Source organism: Sapajus apella, unplaced genomic scaffold (genome assembly GCF_009761245.1).
Source record: "Sapajus apella isolate SASKATOON/1434 unplaced genomic scaffold, GSC_monkey_1.0 scaffold32, whole genome shotgun sequence".
Taxonomy (NCBI): Eukaryota; Metazoa; Chordata; class Mammalia; order Primates; family Cebidae; genus Sapajus; species Sapajus apella.
Window position 1 is genome coordinate 5,999,211 of NW_022436972.1, and position 24,035 is coordinate 6,023,245.

At 40.0% G+C, this 24,035-nt stretch overlaps 1 protein-coding gene across 13 annotated transcripts in view; it reads left to right on the forward strand.

The window, feature by feature from the left end:
* The window catches only part of FRY (FRY microtubule binding protein), a 469,586-nt gene that overhangs the window by 429,953 nt on the left and 15,598 nt on the right, over positions 1–24,035 (forward strand). For 8 of the 13 annotated variants that reach the window (XM_032294839.1, XM_032294830.1, XM_032294833.1 and 5 more), the window contains 8 exons: positions 1,059–1,067; positions 4,573–4,773; positions 5,270–5,431; positions 8,398–8,564; positions 10,117–10,306; positions 17,632–17,781; positions 18,930–19,028; positions 20,955–21,038. In XM_032294839.1, coding sequence (XP_032150730.1) covers positions 1,059–1,067; positions 4,573–4,773; positions 5,270–5,431; positions 8,398–8,564; positions 10,117–10,306; positions 17,632–17,781; positions 18,930–19,028; positions 20,955–21,038 — 1,062 coding nt within the window. Of the gene's footprint in view, positions 1–1,058; positions 1,068–4,567; positions 4,774–5,269; positions 5,432–8,397; positions 8,569–10,116; positions 10,307–17,631; positions 17,782–18,929; positions 19,029–20,954; positions 21,039–24,035 lie in introns of those variants that run through there. The other 5 variants (XM_032294832.1, XM_032294837.1, XM_032294838.1 and 2 more) reach the window with 4 other exon arrangements.

Below are 24,035 nucleotides of genomic sequence, written 5' to 3' on the forward strand. Positions count from 1 at the left end.
GGGGATTGCTTGAACCCAGGAAGCAGAGGTTGCAGTAAGCTGAGATCACTGCACTCCAGCCTCGTGACAGAACAAGACTCTGTCTCAAAAAAAAAAAATTGTATAAAATTACCTTCAGGCTGCGTGTTTAAGGTGTATGCGAAACATAAGCAAATCTCATATTTAGACTTAGGTCCTATCCCCAAGATGTCCCCTTATGTATATGCAAATATTTCAAAATTTAAAAAAAAATTCTGAAATCCAAAACAACCTCTGGACTCAAGCATTTTGGATAAGGTGTACTCAACCTCTACTTGCCGGTAGAGCTGACATGAGGATTAAATAAAATAACTTATGTATAGTGTCTAGCAAAGTGTCAGGTACATAGTTGGCATTCTAAATGTTAGTCTCCTTGTACTATCGCTGGTGAATAATTTTAGTATATCCTCATCTGATAAAGTTAGGCATAGTTGGCTTTCAGATCAAAACACAGTTGTCAAAAAAGAAAGACAAGCCATTTTGTCATATCTATTTCTTTTCATTAGTCTCAATTTATTGAATAATATCTACAAGAGTTTGCCCTTGAATTTTTTTAGAATCTTTAAAAGGTGCTGTGTCTTTGCTATTAACTGCACATCAGCAGTAAACAGATCACAATCACACTCTTAGCTTTGTGAACAGGCTCACGTGATGCTACGTTTATTTCCAGTTGATGACCCTCATTCGTGTTCTCATGACATTTAATAATTTTCTCACAAATACATATTTACGCATTCCAAAAAAAAAGTGTTGAGGAAACCAAGGTTGAAAGCTATTTCAGAAATTGTAGTAATGATTTGTTATCCCAGCTGTATCATCCACAGCCAAGGGGTTTGGAATTTCTGATGTTTAATGTTGATTTTTCTCTTTGGAGTTAGTGTATATTTACCTTATTTTTTAAGGTGCACCTATTGAAGTGTATATTATTAGCACTATTAGTGTTTCGTTAACACTAAGAAAAATGTTTTTGAGTCTCTTTAATATAATCATTGTAAATAGACCTTTTGTTTGTTTTTCTGTTCATTCAATCTGCTACCCAGGAACTTCAGGTAAGATGATGCTATTTTTAATTCCGATATGCTGGTAGATGTTTTGCATCTTTGCAGATTTATAACAACATAATTGCTTTTTCCTCCCTTCCAGAATATATATGCTTATTTGCGTGCATATTTCCATTTAGGTGTGTGATATAAAAGGTATTTTTCTTGGCTGCTCTAGTATGGAAATGTCTTCTAAAATGTAAATACATTTTTAAAACCTTTATATGCCTAGTTCTGAACGTTGCATGATTATATCTCTTGAAAGAAATGGAGATTTCAAATCTGATCTATGGAAATCCTATCATTTCTCATTAAGTGGGTGCACAACTGGATGGGTTTTATTGTTAGATTCTTGTATTAAAACTGAAATCGCTGGGCACGATGGCTCAAACCTATAATCCCAGCAGTTTCAGAGCTCAAGGTGGGCAGATCACTTGAGGCCAAGAGTTCAAGACCAGCCTAGCCCACATGGCAAAACCTTGTCTCTACTAAAAATACAAAAATTAGCCATGCCTGGTGATGCAGTCCTGTAATCCCAGCTACTCAGGAGGCTGAGGCAGGAAAATCCCTTGAACCCAAGAGGCAGAGGTTGCAATAAGCCAAGATCGCATCAGTGCCTTCCAACCTGGGCAACAGAGCAAGACTCAGTCTCAAAAAAAAGAGTGAAATGAACAATGTGCATCTAACTATATACCATATATACTTTCAGTTGAATCCTTTTTTTTCCCCAGGAATTAAAGGGTATCTCTGTCTCGGTGTAGTGACTATATAACTTTTCATCCCTTTTGAAAGTAAAAGGGCATACTAATAATATTTATGCCCAAACAACAGGCATTAAAACTGGATCATCCCGGACAAATTGACCTATGATCAGTCTCTATCTGTGTATATCAGACTTACTTTAAGTAGAACATTTGGGGGAACATATTTTGACCACAGTGCACCCAAGCTTCTTCAGCAATAATCCTCGTTTGACAAAGTTCTAATATGAAAAAATGTTTCAAAAAATATTATTTCTTAACATTTCTAGAATGTTTAATCATTAATACTTTCCCATCTCAGTATAAATACTGAGTGGTTTTTAAGTTTGATAACTGACATATACAGAGTGTTCATCTGGACTAGCCATCCTCTGCATTTTCTCACATATAGAAAATTGTTTTGACTTTTCATTTTGTATGTAACATAAAATACAAATCTGACATTTGGGGGAGAGGAAGGATGGAGGGTGGCTGTCCCACTGGGGCCATGCTGAGAAAGCCTGGTTGACTTTTAATTACTGTGGACTTTAACAGGCCAGACTACAACACTGTTCCATCTCAACCTCTCAGCCACCACTAGAGAAACCGTTCCAACACTCTTGCCTCCAATGGAGATATTGCATCTGCCAGCAAGACAGCCAAACCTTATTCCTACAAGAACAGCTTTCCTGCCTCCCCATTTTCACACCTGATTGGTTCAGGTCTTCACCAGAGCTACCACCAAACCAGCGGTAGCAGCAACCTGTGCCTGGTGTAGCGTTCTCCCACGTGGATGTCTGTATTCCTCTGCAAGCTCATGGTTCTGTCTCAGGTGCAGCGTGGGAGACCTCCAGAATCGCTACCTAAGATAGTTCATCTAACCCTTCCAGTCATTTGGTGCAAGAGAGTCAGTTTTGTGAATTGTGTTTATTTTACCCTATAATTTTCACATTCTTCGCTTTTTACTCTGTATAGTTAGTACTCTGATTTTTCTTTATTTTTTTCCTTTCTTTACACATTGGATTTTCCTTTTCTTCCTGGAACTTTTGCCTCTTTCATATATTTTTTATTTTCTTACTGCAGTGGCTGTTTTTAAAATCCCAGTGCAACAGTTAGCCATTTTCCACCAGAAAAAAAGAAAAAATATGTGCTGGTAATTTATCACACCAGATACTGGATATTAGAAATAATATTCTGAGTCTCTACTCTCTTTTATGATCATATAGCCCTAAGAGCAATCATGAATATCATATGTGAGGATGAATAATGATAATTTGTATATCTTATCCAGATTGTGCTAAAGATTTATACCTGTTGCCTTCTACCATGAATAGCCCAAGCAGACTGTGGAAAAGCTGTGCCTCTGTTATATGACAGGTCTGTGAGAATGGCAAGCTTGTTTCACTAGGAGACAGACACAATGGATCCTTAAAACAGGAAAATTAATAAATGATAATGCTCATAAGTTTAACAGTAGTTTGCATCTCTCATATTATGCTGTTCACTGAGCTCTCATTAGAAAATATTGTTTTATTTTATTTCAATTAACCATCAGGCAGTGTTTCAAATTACCAGTAAATGAAAAGATTCTGTACTAGATTTTGTCAGATCATTTGTTTACGTTAAATTTTGCTTATTAGTCAGCTGAGTAATATTTCTCTTCCTTTATTCCTATCTTAACAGAGAAAAATAAAACCCAAATCCATTTCTAGAAAAAAGAAAGTCAAATACACTTACTTAATAACTGATGGTTTGTAGAAAAAGTCTGAATGCAACTAAAAGCTTTCTTTAACACTTAAATGGTGACTTAAGCTAGTTCTCAGTAATTCAAAACATACAAATCAACAATAATATTTGGGTCTGACTGCAGTGATTCACACCTGTAATCCCAGCACTTTGGGAGGCCAAGGTGGGTGGATCACTTGAGATCAGGAGTTCAAGACCAGCCTGGCAACATGGCAAAACCCCATCTCTACAAAAGAAATTAGGCAGGCATGGAACCCGGGAGGTGGAGGTTGCGGCGAGCTGAGATCGTGGCACTGCACCACTCCAGCCTGGGCGACAGAACCAAACTCTGTCTTAAAATAAAAATAATAATATTTGGTACTGAGTCCAGGAAATTAATGATTTTCTACACTGGGACAGTTATTTAAAGATGAGCCTAAAGCAAAAGTTAAGGTGTGGCTGCTCTGGCCTCTGCATAGTGCATGCTCCATCGGACTTGGCCCAGCTGCTCTGATAGTCTTTAACTCTGCATTGTATCTGTGAAAACCGCTGTGGCAGAGACAGGCTGGAATGTTTATCTAATGCTCTTCCACTAAATACCCAAAGGATTCTGGAATGTGCTACAAGCATAGCTCCTACTTTTTTCTCCTTCTGAAAGCTATACTAAACAGGGGCCGACCTCAGGGCGGTGGGGCTGAAACCTATTTGAAGTTTTCATACTAACGATCTCTTTCTTACAGATTTTTGAAAGCCCAGATCATTGGTAGGGTTTACCAAAATCAACGTTTAACAAAATGTAATAATTACCCACCCTGCCAAAGAAAAGTATGTGACCACTTCTACCTATGACTTCACCTGCATTTACATGAAAATAGTGTGATTTTACTACTTTTCACATCGGGTAAACAAAAGTTTTGATACCAAAGTAGATGAGGGCCTAAGAGTTGATCATGACAATATTTGTTCCTAAGCTGTGACTAATTGAAAGTGTGAACGTGTGAGTGCAAGAGGATTTTGGCATAAAAAACCGGCTGATGGTGTGATTTCAGGGTGAGAGTATGGACAATTTCAACTGGGGAGTGCGCAGACGTTCTCTGGACAGCCTGGACAAGTGTGATATGCAGATTCTGGAGGAGCGCCAGCTGTCAGGAAGTACTCCCAGCCTGAATAAAATGAACCATGAGGACTCCGATGAGTCATCTGAGGAGGAGGACCTCACAGCCAGCCAGATCCTGGAGCACTCAGACCTAGTAAGTAGCACCTCTCCCACTCTAGGAATTGGGAGGCTTATTTTTTGTAATTAATGCAGGACTATAGTTTCCAGTTGCAGCTAAAGAAACTTCCCACAGCTGCTGAACTAAAATCAGAACCGTCAGGTGGTGTCTAATGGGTTCTAGCTGGCAGTCTTCTCTGTAGCTTGCAAATAGAAACAAAGACGAGGGTCCATGTGATTCACCCTGAAAGCCACCAGATCTGTTAAGGCCTAGATTTTTCCCAAATACCTTTTATTATTCTGGAATCTTTTTTAAAAAATTCCCCAGATCTCAAAGTTTGGAGATAAGACAGACATTTTGATGTGATTATCTGAAAATACCTGGATTACTAGGTGCTGTGTTTAAGGTCCAATAATGGTGAAATGTGGAAGTTGAAGAGTTAAGACATATTAACTAATAACTAGAGAATAATTGGAGCTTTCAAAGAATGGGAACTTTATACTATGTTTAATTTCCTTTGCTTTTTAAATAGATCATGACTCTTTCCCCCTCTGAAGAGACAAATCCCATGGAGCTGCTCACCACAGCCTGTGACTTGGCCCCTACGGACCCTCATTCCTTTAACACCAGAATGTCCAGCTTTGATGCTTCCTTGCCTGATATGAATAATCTGCAGATTTCTGAGGGTTCAAAGGTGAAGAGATTTTAGCAATGATGATTTGTAGTATCCTTTAAAAAAAAAAAGCACTTCCAATTTTCTGAGAATTCTTAAGGGGTCTCAAGTAGAGATACTATCATTTTATTTGTCTCTTTTTTAAAATAATAGAAGTTTGTGCACATGAGCCTATGTTTTGAGGTTGTTTTACCCCCACAAACTTGAGCAGCCATCTTCTTGGCTAAAAGACTTGATTTGAGGTCTTTTTAAAATGAGACATTTTGCATAAACATTGCTGGTGGATGGCAAAACCAGTGGTGTATGTCTGAGATCGCTCTGACTGAGAAACTGCTGATCTCTGTCATGACTTTTATAAAACAATATGCTAAGTGAGGTGTGGGTGTATGCACGTATTCGGGGAAATTTTTTCCTATGTAGGAAACAATTATACGATTTGTACATTGATTCAGTACTTGCCTTTTGGCATACTATCAGGATTTTTAATGTCAATCACAGTCTTATGCCAGATTCGCACAAAACTCTTCTCACCAGACTCTGTAAGGAGAAAATAATAATGGGTGTAATTTTCTTAATTAAAAAAAAAATCTAACAGCATGTATTTCATTTAAAGTTTATTTTATTAAAATGTTCTGAAAACCATCCACTTGCATGCTATGTCCACATGTATGCCCATCGGCATAGAATTGTATTTCCTTATAGTAGAAATACCAAAATAATCTATTGCTATTAGGATAGAGTCAAGCACTCTTTATCCTGAGTTTGGTTATTGTTGTGCAAGTTCAAAAGAAAAAATAAAATTGAAAAAAATGTTATAAAAGTATATTCCTTCTGACACTCCTAATGGAGAAATATAATATTGGCTATTCTGTATTCTCTGGTAGTGTAGTAAAAATAGATCAGAAATCTAGGAAAATAAATGTGCTTTAAACCAAGGGCAATCACCAAATTGCAAATACCTAATAATATTGAAGCTTAAAATAGTAATTATTTCCAAGATTGCCTCATTGCAAAGCTACTACAATCAGGATTCCTGGAATTAGCAGAGTTCTTTTTTAGCCAAATATAATAAAAGCCTAGAAGGAAAAGTTGTCTAAGTTAAAATCCTAAGATTATGAAATTAAATTTCATAGAAAAAACATCACAAAAGATATGTGAAGTTATTAGCATTTGATATTTCTCATTGTTAATATGGTCATTTACTCAATTTTTCTATTTTAAATGCTGAAAACATACAGATTTCTCATAGAAGGTACTCATAAAAAGGGGTAGCCTGACACGGTGGCCCATGCCTATAATCCCAGCACTTTGGGAGGCCAGGGTAGGTGGATCATGAGGTCAGGAGTTCAAGCCAGGATGGTAAAACCCCATCTCTACTAAAAATACAAACAAATTAGCTGGGCATGGTGGCAGGTGCCTGTAATCCCAGCTACTGGGGAGGCTGAGGCAGAGAATTGCTTGAACCTGGGAGGCGGAGGTTGCAGTGAGCAGACAGCACACCACTGCACTCCAGCCCGGGGAAATGAAAGGGACCCTCAAAAAAAAAAAAAAAAAAAAAAAAAAAAGTACTACCTAAGTAATAGATCTATCCGACCAAGAAAATGTCGTCCCATTTCTGAAGAGCTATCCCTTCAGAATGCAGTTTCTCATATAAGCTGCATTTCTACAATGTTTGATATATCTATGATATTAGAGAAAATAAAATGTATTTTAATAAGAACTCATCCCTTCTCGAATGGATTAAGTATATGTACACTAATAACCTAGACCAGGCACCAACGGCCAGCCCTGTTGGCAGCACTGTAGTTTTAAAAAGCAGAAAAAAGCAGATACGGATAAACATCTCAAACTCAGTTTTTACCAGCAATTCCTCCACAGACATGAGACATCTTATTTCCTTAATATATTTTTATCATTCCTGGTAATTTTCCCTATAATTCTAGAGTCAAAGTATAATATGTGTATTATATATATATATTTACACACTGAATGAGTGGACAGATGTAACTCGTGATAAGGCTCTAATTCACAGACAATGCTATTTTGCCTTTTGTTTTTAAGAAAATGACTCACTGTAACATGTGCATATTTCTTCCTCTCCCTTCTGATCTGTAATCCAGTTGCCTTCCTTCCTCTCCTGAAGAACAATCAGTCCTCCTTTTCCCCCTGGCCCAGGCCCAAACCTAGCTTCTTTTTCCATTTTACTTGCATGTCTCTTTCCTGCCTCTCACTGATCCTGGTTCTGCCTGCCCTAGAGCCCTTTCATTGTCCTGCTCATTCCACATTTTGTAGTCAGGTAAGAGCAGATACTCATATCTGTTATTTTCAAGGGGTATTCTCGAGGGTAAAGCATACATGCAAATGGATCTTAGAGGACTCCCTATGTGGAAAGGCCGAGCAACCCAACAGGCTCAGGGAAGGACTGTGGATCACTCGTGCACACCACAGGTATCCTGGACATCTACTGTGCCAGGCCCTGATGATTCCTCATTCCGTTGGGAAAGGGGTTCTATATTAGAGAATTAGCTCTGGATAGGCTTGCTTTAGAAGGCTGGGTTTGGACATGGAAGGAGTTCTGAATCCAAAGGCAGTGTTTCTTGTCTTAGCACCAACTCTGACTGTGGACCTGATATTAGACAAGTCCCTTTCCTACATGGAGCACTGTTTCCTCATCTGCAAAATGTGGAGGCTGGATAGGAGGTCTTGATTGTCTTTTCCAGGTTTACTGTTCATACCCTATAAGCATGGGCCACGTATGAAAATCTATTGAGAGCCCCTGTGGGGACTATTATGGAAGAGATTGAAAAGAAGATAAAGAATGAACAGAGTCCAGCCTAGAAATGGACTATACTGTAGCTAGAAAACACACGCCCCCATTTCTGTCACCATCAGCATTTCATTCTCTCTTATTTGTTCCATAGTTGAACAGGTTGTCCTGTATGTATTCTTACATATTGGGGGATTCTTCTGTCTTTTTATTCTTCCAGGCTGAAGCTGTTCGTGAGGAGGAGGACACCACCGTGCATGAGGATGATCTTTCCAGTTCCATCAATGAACTCCCAGCAGCTTTTGAATGCAGCGACAGCTTTAGCCTGGACATGACTGAGGGGGAAGAAAAAGGCAATCGGGCACTGGACCAGTTTACCCTGGCGAGGTAATGGAGCCCTTGGCGTATGTGAGTGGTGTGAATGTTCATGGTACATTGTATTGCATTCACACTCTAGTTAAATGTCACACTTGCACTTCTGGGACATCCTAATGAAGGAGTCCAAAGCGACATGTATCGTGGTGGGCTCTCGGCTGAGTCAGTCATCCAACCCCATTGTAGGGCCTCATATGGAACAAAGAAAGGACACTTACATATGAATTCATAAGGCCAGAAAGCAATGTAAAACACCAAGGAAGAGCCTGGGAAATATGGTCCAGACCTTTAAGCTTTGAAGATAAGCAACACTTGGCAAGCCTTGGAAATAAGCTGTTTGCATTTGGAATTAAAACACTGGAACAAGAGGCTCTTTATATAGTAAATACCTACTCTTTAAGCGGGCATCTTTTGGCCTGGTGGCTGATTCTTCTTAGACTAGTGAGATATACAAACAGAAAAAAAAATGTGAAGAGAAATAGATAAAAATACCAGAGGTTAGACTAATCCAGCATCTAGAATAAATCAGAAATAATAATGCTACAGGTCTACTTCAGAAAAAGAAAGTTGAGATCCTAAAATTACTCTTCTGAAAGTTGAAAATAAGAACTAAGTAAAAGCTTCTGATATGCTAGACAAAGGCCTTCTGTTACAGTGAGCGATATCTGTCCATCAAAGGAAAAGGTTAAGGTAATAACCAGAGAAGAATTTGACTTTTCATGTTGTATTCATTATCTCTTCTTTCTTCCTGCCTCTCTGTCTCTCTTTCTCTGCATATCTCTGGTTTCCTTGTCTCCTCCATCTTTGTCTTGCAGGCATTTGTGCATACGTATTTATTAATATTCTCCCTCCAGAAAGGAAAAATTAGAAGATTCAAAATTTTTATAATTTTTCAAAGTGAAAAATGAAGAATGAAACTGCCAAAGCATAGGAACTGTGGTTTACTTTGGGGCATGGCCTCTGTGAGTGTGAGAGGCCCTTGCGGAAGGCTAAAAAAGGCACCAAGTCTATAGAAAGGGAATCAGAAATGGAGGAATCACAGAAATTCTAGAGGTGCAAATTCTATTTCCTTGAATCATGAAAGAATCTCGGTGACCTCTGGCCGGGCACAGTGGCTCTCACCTGTAATCCTACCACTTTGGGAGGCCAAGCTGGGTGGATTACTTGAGGCCAGGAGTTAAAGACCAGCCTGGCCAACATGGTGAAATACCATCTCTACTAAAAATACAAAAATTAACTGGGTATGGTAGCACACGCCTGTAATCCCAGCTACTCTGGTGACTGAGGCATAAAAATTGCTTGAACCCGGGATGCGGAGGCTGCAGTGAGCTGAGATCACGCCACTGCACTCCAGCCTGGGTAACAGAGCCAGGCTCAAAACAAATAAACCAAAAATAATTGCAGTGACCTCTGAATGAAAGCCAAGTCCCCAAAGCAACTTCAAAAGGAAGAGTGGGTAGAAAAGTTACCTCATTTTGCTGACTCTCAGGGTCAGAAGATATAAAACCCAGTATAGGATGATAAGGATATCACTTCTTGACATAGTTGTTTTCATTTTTTCCAGCTTTGGAGAAGGTGACAGGGGAGTCTCTCCCCCTCCCTCGCCCTTCTTCTCAGCCATCCTTGCCGCCTTTCAGCCCGCAGCCTGTGACGATGCCGAGGAGGCCTGGCGCAGCCACATCAACCAGCTTATGTGCGACTCGGACGGCTCCTGTGCTGTGTATACATTTCATGTGTTCTCCTCTTTGTTTAAGGTATGCGGGCTCACTGAAAGTGCAGAGGACTTCATTTCTTAGGGGAGCCAGGTGGCTTCGACTTTAAGGAGAGATTGCTCTTTTGTTCTGGGGTTATACTACTGTATTTTCTCCCCATATACCCCTAAATTTCCTCTTTAGCCAATGCTGGGGATGATGAACACTGGAGGCTATGAAGATGAGTTTGTGGGGGAAGATTTGTTGATATGGAAACGTGGTTACAATATTGTAGTTTAAAATTTCTTCTATTCACCCTTAATCTCGTCATCCTTCTCAACGTGATATTGATGACTTAGGCTGCCATGAAGTACCTTTCACTCCTGCCTTTCTGGCTGTTGACATCACCAGTCTTCAGCAGCCATGACACAGGACCATTAAGGGGAATGTTCTGCCAAGCCTATCCTCCATCCCACCCTCCTTTACCTCTCTTTTGTTTTCATTATTTTATCTTCCCTTTCCTTGTCTTTTCTCATTTTCCCACTCTGTAAATTCCTTAGCATGCCAGCCATAGCTGTGAGCACTTGCTTACTCCCTTTAGTTGCTTTTGAGCAAGTGAAGGCATTCTTGCTGTTGTAGCAGCTTCCTGTGCACTGCAGATTTTGTTTTATGAAATGGGAAAATGCCTCCTACTTGGTCGATCTTAAGTATCAGGCCAATCTAACAACTGCCACTCCAGTGTGAACCACAGCCCCACCGTCTACCGTGTCTTTGTGCAAACTATAGTCAATGTCCCTGCTTCCAGAGGGGTGCAGTACCACATTTGGCCAGCAGGGTGCCAGTGAAATTTCAACCCCACTTCCGATCCCTCAGCAGACACCTAGCATCTTGCACACACAGCTAACTCTCTGGGGCAGTCTTATGTGTGGACACCTTAAATCTTGCTTGTTACCTCATAGCACACTTACAATGACTGCTTCCTATTAACTCCTCTATGCATCTTTCTGTAAACTTTTATCCTCCAAATTTCATCAAATAATTGGCAGGTGCAGGAGGCAGCAAAAGAGAGAAACATGCCTTGCTGTGAAGAAACACCAGAGCTCTTTGAAGGTCATCACAGTTAACTAGACCTCTGTCTGAGCTTGAGACAGGTATTGACTTTGAAAATGGCAATGCTGGGGATAATGAAGACTGGAAGCTATGAAGATGAGGTTGTAGGGGAAGATTTGTTGATGTGGAAACATGGTTACCAATATTACAGTTTTAAGAGAAAGCTGGTTTAAAAAAAAATCTAGAGTAGTAATCCTTTTTTAAAACGCCTAGAAAATAATGAAAATTATATACCAGAATATCACTGTATCTTCTCAGGGTAATGAGATTTGGGATGTTTTTTATTTCCTTCTTTTTACCTTTTTTTCAATTTCCTTTTTTTTTTTTTTTTTTTTTTGAGACAGAGCCTTGCTCTGTCACCCATGCTGGAGTGCAGTAGTGTGACCTCGGCTCACTGCAACTTCCGCCTCCCAGGTACAAGCGATTTTCCTGCCTCACCCTCCCAAATAGCTGGGATTACAGGCATAAGTCACTGTGCCCAGCCAATTTCCTATTTTTCTATAATAAAAATGCTTTTATTTCAGCATTTTCCTTAAGCATATTTTTAATAACTCATTAAACAGCTGCCACAGATAATACAAGGGAAAAAAATGGAAAGGAACTGTGTAGTTCCAACTTTGAATAGTCTTGAATTTTAGATGAATGACTAGATAGAACAGTTAGAATCTAGTTAAACTTGTGTAGATGTTGAGTTCTGTTGAGTATATCATGGGAGAGGGACAATAATTTAGTTGGATTGAGAAAAAAGACCCTCTAATCACCTTCAGAAAGAGCCATGGCCAAAGGGAAAAGCAGGAAGTGCAAAACTAAAATTATGTCCCGCTTAAGTAGGTTGGGAAGTCTTGGGGACTAGGAGACTCTACAAGTAAAACGGCCTTAAAATATCATTTCAGCATATCAGTGGCCAGTGTCCCTTAACTAAGTTCTGCTCTGAGGTAAATGGCATTGCACAGGCTGCTGTGCATTGTAATTTCTTTTTATGGTATGGGAAGGTGCCTCCTACTTAGTAACTCTTAAGAATCGGGCCAGTCTGGCTGGGTACAGTGGCTCATGCCTGTAATTCCAGCACTTTGGGAGGCCGAGACGGGTGGATCAGAAGGTCAGGAGATCAAGACCATCCTGTCCAACATGGCAAAATCCTGTCTCTACTAAAATACAAAAAGTAGCTGAGCATGTTGGCACGTGCCTGTAATCCCAGCTACTTGGGAGGCTGAGGCAGGAGAATCGCTTGAATCCGGGAGGCAGAGGTTGCAGTGAGCCAAGATTGTGCCACTGCACTCCAGCCTGGCAACAGAGCGAGACTCTATCTCAAAAAAAAAAAAAAATCAGGCCAATCTAACAACTGCCTCTCTAAGATTACTTATTATTCTGTTATTCTAGTGAGCAGAGGGTTAGGCAAAACTGAAATAATGTACCTTAAATAATTTCAAATTCAGGATGGCATATTTTCAGCTAACATAAAAGTGAACTCTGTTTTTGAGCCTGGGGGCCCTTCTTACCATCCATTTCTTGGAAAATTATATACCAGTAGTGCAGATAACTACTTGGACTAGCTCACTTGGTGTCTTACTTGTGGTACTCTTTCAACTTTTTCAATTTACTCTAAGTGAAAACCTACGAGAAACTTGAATGGGCAAATTAATGTCATGTTGAGATTAACTTGGGGCTGGAGGAGATGTTAGACTTAAGACAGAAAACAATTGACTGCTAAAAGATAAGAATTCTAGAAATACTTTAAACATTAAGCCAGATTGAAATTTTAAAGCAAACTACAGTACCAGAAAGTTACTATTTGAGGTAAGTTTAATGTTAAAGATTGAGAGGCAAAGCAACTTTTTGATGAGGTGTCTCAACTGAGACACCTATAACTATTAGTTATAGTTTTCTAAAAGCTATTTTTTGTTTTTGAGATGGAGTTTCACTCTTGTTGCCCAGGCTAAAGTACAATGGTGTGATCTCGGTTCACTGCAAACTCTGCCTCCCGGGTTCAGGTGATTCTCCTGCCTCAGCCTCTCACACAGCAGGGATTACAGGCATGCACCACCACACCCGGCTAATTTTGTATGTTTAGTAGAGACAGGGCTTCATCATGTTTGTCAGGCTGGTCTCGAACTCCTGACCTCAGGTGATCCACCCACTTTGGCCTCCCAAAGTGCTGGGATTATAGGTGTGAGCCACTGCGTCCCAGCCTCTAAAAGCTATTTTTAAAGAATGATTAATAATACATATTTAAGTTTGGCTGTTATGGTCATTTTTATTAGAGTTATTGGACAATTCATGCTTAATTAGATAGTCCTGAACAATGCTTTCCCTCTGCCTGGAATGGTCATCTCCCCTTGTCCCTGCACTTTCAGTTACATTCACAGTGCTGATTGGGTATCACTTCAATGAGCAAAGCCTTCTGTTACATCTTACTCCCTTCCCCTGACATCTCGGGATTTTGTACTTGTATCCGTTACACTTGTCACTCTGTGTGATAATTGCTTGTTTAGGTGTCTGTCTCCCATGAAGGGGGTAGGTAAACAGTGCTTTGCTCACCTTGATTTCTGACAGTTTCTAACATACACTAGGTGCTCAGTAGATGTAGGAAGAATACATGGAAACCTTAAACACACAGCTTCTGACTTCATGGCAGTGGACCAGCAGGTTCACTACCAAGACTGACAGGTCAGCCATGGCCCACAGCTGCAGTCACCACTCAGCCTGACTTCCTCTCCCAGGTACCCAGGTATGCGGGTAGTATGAGGAAGGCAGAAGGGAGGCCCTGTCTCCACCCTCTACCTGCCTGGCACCTGGCAACCTACCAGTTGAGATGCTGGTGAGGCATAAAGGGAAAAGAGTTGTATGGGATGGTGATTTCCATGTGGAAAAGAGTACAGTGAAGTCAGACTAGCCTTTGACGTTAAACCTACCTATACGTTCAAATCCCAGTTCTGGCCACTTACTAGCCTACTAGGCCTACAGACAGTCCTTAAGTTCTCCAAGCTTCATTGTCCTCCATTGCACAATGGAAGTGAAAACAACGTCTATGAGTTTTATCTTTCAAAGACTACTTATGAGAGCTTACATGGAGAAACAGCTCAGGCCGTGCATCTAGCAGGCCATTAGCACAGGCTGGCTGCTCTTCCTCATGGTCATTGGCATGTCCTTTGTGGCCCTGCCCCCTCCACAGAGTCTGGACCCTCTGGTGAGAGCCCAGGGGTGACTGGCTGCCCACCAGAGAGTTCTGCAGCCGTGCCTGTGTGCCGAGAGCCACCTCCCCTGGGGATTCTCTAGCCACTTCTGAGAGAATACTCAGATTGCAGGAGACAGACCTAGAGGGAACAAAGCTAACTCCCAAATGATAAAACTGTGGCTACAGGAGTGAAAGGCCTCAGACATCCCATCCAATGTCCTCACAGAAGATGACCCCTTCCCCTGAGAGGGGCTGATGTGCCGTTTGTTGTGTGGTAACAGTTAACTCTCTAGGATCTTTCACCACCCAGCAGCAAGGCAGTGGGTTCAGGTTTCATAGCGTCCACTGTGCAGAGAGCAGAGCAGTTGTGGAGGGAGGGAGAAGAAAGTACTAAAAATTAAAATGCAAATGAGCTGGGAGGTGGGGCCAGGCCTGGGCCCTGGGGGGGCTCATTTGGATTTGAATTTCTTTTTCATCAGTGTATTAAATCAATCACCCTATGGAGCTTATCTGCAATAATAATATTATAATTTTTTAAAATGTGTAGTACTATTTTGCTTTTTAATATTACATTTAGCCTTAAGAACTTTCTCAACCCTGATCAGATGCTATATGAAAGGAATACTGAGTGCAAAATCGGCATTAATAAAATATGCCGGAAATGCAATACATCTCACACCTGCATTCTGGCTATTATGAATCATTTGTCATTTCCTCACAATGTCTGTTTACTGTTTTCCAACATTTCCCTGTAAGCATGAATACAATGTTTCTGTGTTTGGTTGGATTTTGGAAGAGGTAGGGAAGAGGTAATTGCAAAAATAATTTCATTTTAAAAATAAGGAAATGGTTTCTGTTTTTCCAGTATGGACATTTTTCCAAGTGTCTCAGTCATTGTATTTTCTGCTCTTACGTGAGAATATCATCATCATGGGTCACATAAGGTCACCAATTTACATAATGTGTGTTGGAATTCAGAAGAAGAAAAAACTGAATTTATATCCCCTAAATGTCACTGACTTTATATTGGCTCCGAAGTTCCCTGACAGATCCAGTCTTCTCTGTATAAGAAAAAGTAAGCCAGGATCTTACCTTATCCTTAGGTAACAAGGAAAGAACTGCACACTATTTGGGGACCTGAATCCTAATCCCAGCTCTGCCACTCAACTGGCTATGCAATGACAGACATGGAATTTCAGGTTTCTTTCAGCTCTAACATGGTCAGTTTTGGGTCTTTTATTTAATTGACACAAAACCAACTTAACACCACAGAGATATGAGTATGTTATACATTCTACCAAGATTCTCAGATATATTAAATAAAAAATAAATAATATGCAATATGGTTGGCATTTTTCTAATATAACTTATAAAGAACCAAAAACTACTATTGTTTGGGGGACCTGATAATTTCCCCTTAACAGGACAGGTAGTATTTTTTATGGATTAGGCTTGACAACCCAAAAAGTATTAACATCATTGGGGAAAGCCAATGCCTAGCACTGGAATTCCTTTTTCTTTTTTTTTTTTTTGGTTGCATAGTTTGTTCTTTGGTTAAAGATATTGTACAAAGGCTGGATATGGTGGTTCATGCCTGTAATCCTAGCACTTTGAGAGGCTGAGGCAGGAGGATTGCTTGAGTCCAGGAGTTCAAGACCAGCCTGGGCAACAGAGCAAGCCCCATCTCTACAAAAAACATTTAAAAAATCATCTGGGTATGGTGGCACACACCTGTGGTACCAGCTACTTGAGAGGCTGAGGTGGGCGGATTGCTTGAACCCATGAGTTCTAGGCTACAGTGAGTCATGTTTTGTGCCACTACACTCCAGCCTGAGTGACAGAGCAAGACCCCGTCTCAAAAACAGAAAACATTGTTCGCTAGAAGTTCAGGGGGGTAAAAGTGTTCTTATTTTGGCACTGACACAGGCACAGTGAATCATATTCTTCTTATTTTTTTTTTTCCTTAGGTAGTATAGGAGAAGCAATCAACTTTAAGAAGCAATCTAGATTACGGAAGGATTGTGAACTTTGGAATCAGACCCATCCTTACTCATTCACTTACTAGTTGCATGGCCTTAAGCGAGTCATTTAACCTCTCTTAGCCTCAGCTTGTTCATCTGGTGATGAGGATTAATGAGTGATATATATATAAGTGCTAGGACAGAATTAGGCTCAGTTGAGACACCTCACCAGACATGCCCTCAGAGGAAGAGAGGTCCCATTCTGTATTTACTACTTTACTCTTCAGAGGCTCAAATGCACAATTCTCATGCTCTGTCTCAAGGAGCTCTGGGAAGCAGAAAAGAGTTACGCCTCTTGACCTTTTTCATCTTGTCCACATTGAAGTAATCTCTTTTCACCGATCTGACAAACAAGCAAGGAAGACTTAAACTCTGATTGGCACTAATCACAAGCAAAAAGAAAAGCAGTGTTGATCAAAAAGATTATACAGGCTTAGCATCCCAAATACAAAAATCCAAAATGTTCTAAAATCTGAAACTTTTTGAGTGCCAACATGACACCCGAAGGAAATGCTCATTGGAGCAACTCAAGGGATTATGTATCTGCAAATATTTCAAGTCCAAAAAAATCTAAAACTGGAAACTCTTCTGGTCCCAAGCATTTCAGAGAAGGATACTCACCCTGCACAAGCATCCACGCACTGGAAAATGGCATTTTAGGAAGAAACGTCTGCACTGAATCATTACTTAGTTGATTTAACATAAACATTCATTCTGCTCCCCTCCCCCATTACCCTAAGGACCCATTCTCACGTATTTTTATAAAGATTTAAAAGTAGAGTTTTTTTCCATTAATAATCCTGTATTCTTGAAAATTGCTGAGAGTAGATTTTAAGTATTTTCACCACCAAAAAAATATGTGAGGCAATGCATGTTAATTAGTCCAATTTAGCCATTTCACAGTGTACACATATTTCAGAACATGTTGTAGACAGTGAAGATACACGATTTTTATGTCAAGTAAAAAAAATCAGCTAATGTAATTGAAATGTAAAAAAAGAAGCTGCCCCTCTCCCCAAAATATTTTTATCACATATAAGTTGAACTTGACCTTTACAAATGGTCACTATTTTGCCTTGCAGAATATTCAGAAAAGGTTCTGCTTCCTAACCTGTGATGCAGCCAGTTACCTTGGAGATAACCTCCGGGGAATCGGATCCAAATTTGTCAGCTCTTCCCAGATGCTCACCTCCTGCTCTGAATGCCCTACACTTTTTGTGGATGCAGAGACTGTGAGTATCCCAGCGCTGCTCTGACAGCAGAGGGCCTGCGCAACTTGCAGTACAGAACTTCAGGTAGCAGGTTTGCGCTGCGGTTTGTTTTACAGATACCCTCAGTGTTGTGAGCAGCGCCGTATTGTGATATGACTCCCAAAGGCCTCCAGGTCTACAGCATAATTACTGCACATGGCCAGTCCAGGCCAAGGCAGAGCCATTTCACAGAATTAGGAGAAAAATCCACCTCTGTGCTCCCTCTGCATCCGTGGCACTGTTCTCTGATGACTCTGATTTTCATAGCTGGGTATATATGGTCAGATAACCTCCTGGAGCTGACATAGCCAGTGCCCATAATGCCAGGTTGCCCAGTAAAATGGGTCTTCAGAGGCAACATGTCATCAGTTTCCCCACCCCCAAGTCTCTAACAGAGCTACTGCCCTCTGGATTTACCCAGCTCAGACTGCAAAAGATGAGTTTAAAGAATAATCGAAACAGCCTCTGGCTGATGGCAAATCGTGGCTTTATGCACGTAACTCCTAGGGACGGACGAGCTCCTGGAGAGTGGGAGTTGTGTGATACCTTTCTTTCTATCGCTCGTCATATGACAGAATCACCACATGCTCAGTTAACTACTGAGGTTCAGAACCAGTGTGGATGTGCTTTGATTTTAAAAGTCTCTGAAGAGTCGGTCCTACCTGACTGACTGGTGGCTGTCTTGTAGCAAAAAATACAATATGAAAAATCATTCTGTCTTAAATGACTTAAGGTATAGATTAAGTACAAAATCAGTTTGAAAGTCTTTTTGGAGGTTTGTCCTCACACTGCTTGGAGTATTATTGGGTGATAACAGTAGAAGTCATGTATAAAATGGAAACCATATCTTAATGTGGGCTTCTGTGGAATACTTGGTACTGTATGTCTTATCTGCCTATACTAATATGGGAAAGAATGGATATGTTCATAGGAGGCTTGCATTATCAAGCTAGGATTCCATTGCAATTGTAGCTGATAGTTGAGCAAAATTCCAAATTTCACAGCTTGTTAAAATGGATGACACGGTACCCCTTTAACTTTACTTCCAAATATACTTTTTTCTGTGTAGCCATGCCTTTGTGTTGCTATCTCCCTTGTTGCTTTAATACCAATTATTTTCCTGTCTTTAGCTCCTTTCATGTGGACTTCTGGACAAGCTCAAGTTCAGTGTATTAGAACTGCAAGAATATTTGGATACCTACAACAACAGAAAAGAGGCCACACTCTCAGTAAGCTTTTGTGTTTCTATGCATGTGCAGTCAGTTAAAATTCAATGAACCCAACCGCTCTGAGTTCTTGGGAGGTGTTGTGATTAACTCTAAGATAGCCTCTTTAGGGAGTAGAAGACAGACATCACCTTTTCCCTTGCTAAGAATTACAATTCCAATTTAATGGTGGCAGAACTGTATACGATATTAATTATATTTTAAAATGGTACCTCCAAAAGAGAAATTTTTCAGCATTCACTTTTAGCCCTACCAAGAAATTGGAAAAAAAAATAGGTATCTGCTTGATACGTTGCTTACCACTTTCCTCAGAGATTTGAAATTGGTGATTACTTCCATCCAGTGTTAGCCTCATCCAAACTAGTTGTGGTGGATCTCCACTCTGTTCTCTTGGCCACTCTTGGAGGCTGTGTCTGCCAGTCCCCAGGGCTTCTCTTCACCTCAGCTTTTGCTTTTTAATTTTTTCTTCCTTAATAGATCTGGACTGTAAAATATTAGTGACAGAAGTGATCTAAAACCATCCATGCAAGCCCCCTGTTTTCTGACAGATCCACAGTTGAAGGCCCAGAGAACTCAGTGGTTCAATAATAGGAAAAATTGCATGTAGTATACATTGAGCACTTCCTATAGCATACCAGACACTATAGAAAAAGCATGGGTTTTGAAGTCAGATTGACTGCAGTTTAAACCACACCTCAGTTATTTAAGAGTTAGGGACTTTGGGTAAGTGATTTGCCGTCTCTTATCTCAGATGCATCATCTGTAACTCCTTGGTAATAATAGCTGATTTGTAGGATTGTTATCAAGATATAACAATTATAATAGTCATGGCAGATATCATTTCCGAGTCCTTTTTATATGTCCAACAACCTGCTAAGAGTTAAATCTTTTAAATTATATTATTTAATGCTCACAACTACCCCAAGAGTTGCTATTATTACCTTCATTCACTAGCTAGGAACTGGAAGAGGGGGATTGAAACCCAGAGCTGTGGGATTCAAAGGCCCATGCTCTTAACTACAACATGATATTGCCTTGAAAACAGAAATAATATCTATAAACTGACCAGCACAATGCCACATAGATAGAAGATGTTCATTGTAAAGTTACCAATTTGGGGTTTATTGCTATTGCTGTTACTGATGTTATCTTGACCTGCCCAAGAGCAAGAGTTCTAACTTTCCACCATAACAATTCTCTTTGTCTTCTGTTTCTGTGGCCTTTTACCTGTCACTGTTTTCAGTTTCTCAGTCATCAGCCAGTAAAAGTAATCTTTTCATTCTGGCAGGCGAACTAATCTAGCTTTTAATGTCAAGTGCGAATGTGGGTTCTTCAATGCTCATTGTTTTCTGCTCAAAGGTTCCCTTTCACACCTGTGTTAGTTACTATCCCAGATGTTTGAGACTGGCAAGATCTCTCAGTAGCTGAGCTGTTCCCATAATAGCCTTTCTTATATTGAAGGAGATCTAATACGGAAGGAGATCTGCCCTATAGCAGATACAGCCACAGCAGCATAACAGAAGTAAGTGTGTCCAAGTCAAGTCATGTTGACCAGAATCACCCAGCCTGTGAGAAAGTGTTGGTCCTATCGTCTAACCTTAATCATATGGAAGATTTCTAGCTGTATGTATTCATTTATACATAAATTAAGAACAGTGTGGTGAAACCATTCCCTAGGGCAACATAGTATAATGTCGAAATTATATTTTTAGAAGACCATCCCTGAACCCATATAAGCAAATACTTTTAATTTCCAGCAGTTCATCTTTAACCCCCAAATACGACCCTTTTCAAAAAGTCATTACAGCACAATTTCATTTTACTCTCATTAGAACCTTAATGAATTTTTTCTAACAGAATTGATAACCAAAAATGTTCTCAGAACATTGCTGAATTCACCTATGTCTCTCCCTCTCTTGCTGACAACAGTGGCTTGCAAATTGTAAGGCAACATTTGCGGGAGGATCAAGAGATGGAGTAATTACCTGTCAACCAGGAGACTCCGAAGAAAAGGTAATAAAAGCCTGTTAGAATGGGTCTCTTCTGTGCTCTAACAGTGTAATGTTAGTTTTGGTCTACCCAAGAAGCCTGCAACTTGAGAAAAGAAGAGGCAGAATGAGTCACCCCATACATTTACATGAAACCAAGCGAGTAAGACAATGACATTCAAGCATGACTGTGTGTTGATGGGATTTGTGAGGGGGGTGGTTTCTTCGTTTTGGAAACATAGAGGTATAAAAATAACCTTTTTTTGCTGGACACTGTCTAACTATACTAACAATTGCCTAATAAATTTATTCTTAATTCAGAATATAAAGCCAAATTTCATTAATTCTTCACTGAGTCACTTAGTTTCTTCAATGAAGCAAGTTTCTCCCAACCCTTCAGCAGTCACTCTAAAACAGATTTTCTCATTTGGAATTGCTACACGCCTCAGACCAGTGTGCCGCACCTTAAAGTAAATTAAAGGACAGAGTAGGAATGGATGAAAATCATTCATTCTGCAGCTAGGTATTGAGTGCCTCCTGTATGGCCCCATGGAGGACACAATCATGAGCAACAGACATGGCCTTTCCCTTGTGGAGCTTCTGATCTTATCAGTGAGATAAACATTAATGAAACAGTCATACAGCCATTAACTGCAACAAGGACCATTAAGAACAGGAGAGAACGGGAAGCTGAGAGATCACAGAGCAAGGCCACCGGATCCAATGGGGAGGACAGTTCTGGGAAGGAGTCTCCATGGAAGTAGCATCTTGGCAGATATCTAAAATATGAGATGGAGAGGAGTGGGCCTGTAGTCTGCATAATGGCCCCAAGGCAGGGGTAGCAGGCCTTTCCAAGAACCAAGGAGAGCCCATGTGGCTGACAGCACCGAAAGCCCCGGGGAGGAAAGGTTGAGAAGAGTCTGGACAAGTTGGCAGAAGCCAGCCCATGTAGGACGTGGGTATTTAACCTCAATAATTAGCAACTGAAAAGGGTTAACAGCAGGGATGATTAGATAAAGGCTCTCCCACTCTGTCTACCTTGGAAACAGCTCAAAGTGGCAAGAGTCGTTAAGGGAACTTAGGAGGCTGCTGCCCCATCAAGGGAAAGACAGTGTTACTTTGGAAGTATGTCATTACTACTGGAAAAGCGTTTTACATGGCACACCATCGGGAGGATCTGAAAACATCTTCCTGTGTTAGAAACAGTACTTTACTTACATAAAAAGAATCCAGTAAGGTCTGGTTTCTGGTCAGAGGTTTCGAGTAAAAATTTTCAACCAAACACCAGTGGTTCCACTTCAGTTTGGTATTTGTTATTGAGCAAGTTTGCAGTTCTGAGAGTAACACTATCCAGCATTGATTGAGTCAGTTGGTGAACTCCTTGATAAGTTTTAATGAAGAGACCAGAGATTGAAAAAGCAAACTATAAAGCTGAGAAATATCTAAAGAGGGCATTGAAGTAGAGGTTGCATTTCCACATTGCTGCCCTTCTTGAAGACACACGTTTATATCTCACTTTATGGTTTACAGAGCACTTTCACACTCCTTAGTCATTTGATCTCTCTAGAGGGAAGCAGGGCAGTTGCATTTGCCCATTCTATAGCTGAAGACACCACAGTTTGACTTATCCAAGGCTGAGAAGTGACAGGCAGAGATGTAGCCTGGACACAAAGTCTGTCAACATAGGCAAATAATAACTAGTTTGCTTACATTTTTAAACTAAGTGTTTAATGACTTATATATCTCATAAGTAAAGCAGAGTTGAATATGCAGTTCAAAAATCACAATAAATTCTAGCATTTTCTTCAATCCCTATACATGCATCTGTGCTGTGCTGTCTCCGATGATTTGTGACTTAGATTTTCACTGAATAACCTGTGCCATTAGCATATCCCAGAAGTGATACATTTTTAAAAGATAAAATATTACCTAGGTTTCAGATTTTATGGACACCCAGTAGCACTCATGGCTGTCATTCCAGCCCAGCCCTCCCTTGCTAAACTCGGCTGTTAAAATAAATTCAGTCCAGAGAACAGTTACCAGGTTAGGATTTACAATAAGCGCAAACCTAATCAAGTTCATGGTATATAGTTTGTATAATAGTATGTAAAAAACAACTTCTTATCTGAAAACTTGCCCTCAATCACCAAATTCTTTTATATGCTCTATAACAGAGCCTGAGACAGGAAAGTACATTAATACATTGCAGATTTTTAAGAACAAGGGTTGAAACCAAATCTATTATTTATTTATTTGTTTATAGCTTCCTGGTTAACCCGAAGGATAACCAGAAATTCAAGTTAACTTATCCTATTTCCCAAACATTCCAACTTTAAAATATGCATTTCTGTTGTGCTTGTGATTTATTTCTATTAAGTCGTTTTACTTGGTTTTAGTTGCTCCCTCTTCTTCTCCTGGTTCTTTATTTTCCTCAAACAAGTATTTCTCTTATTTTTTGCTTATTGCTTTCACTCATTTCCTCTTCACGCACCTCTTTCTTTGCTTCTATTTTGTAGTACTTATTCCTCTCCATCTCTACATGTTTTTACTAAACCCAAGAACTCAAAAAATATAGTTTATTTATTCATTTGTTTATATGTGACAACTCTGTTAGCATTACTATAAAGGTTTTGAGAGTACAAAATTAGAAAGAAGAAAGTAATGTTTTCAAGTACTGTATACATGTAATCTCATTTGATCCTTTACCACAATTTTTTGAAATAAGGGTTTTTCCATTTTGCAGCTAAGAAACCTGAAGCTGAGAGGCAAAGTCTAAAGGCCATATTCTTTCCATTTGTCCATACTCTCTAGCTTAATTTTGGAGGCAAAACATACACATGGGAAAATGCTCGAGAGTAATTTCCAGCATGTCTAATATAGCTTTAGGAATCTGCATGAATAAGAAGGGAGGATGCATAAAACACCCAAGAGGGATGAGAGTCAGATTGATTAGGAAAGGAATGATGGAAGGGCAAATTCTGAGTCTGGTGTTTCCAACGTTTTTGCAAAAACCAACCAAGCT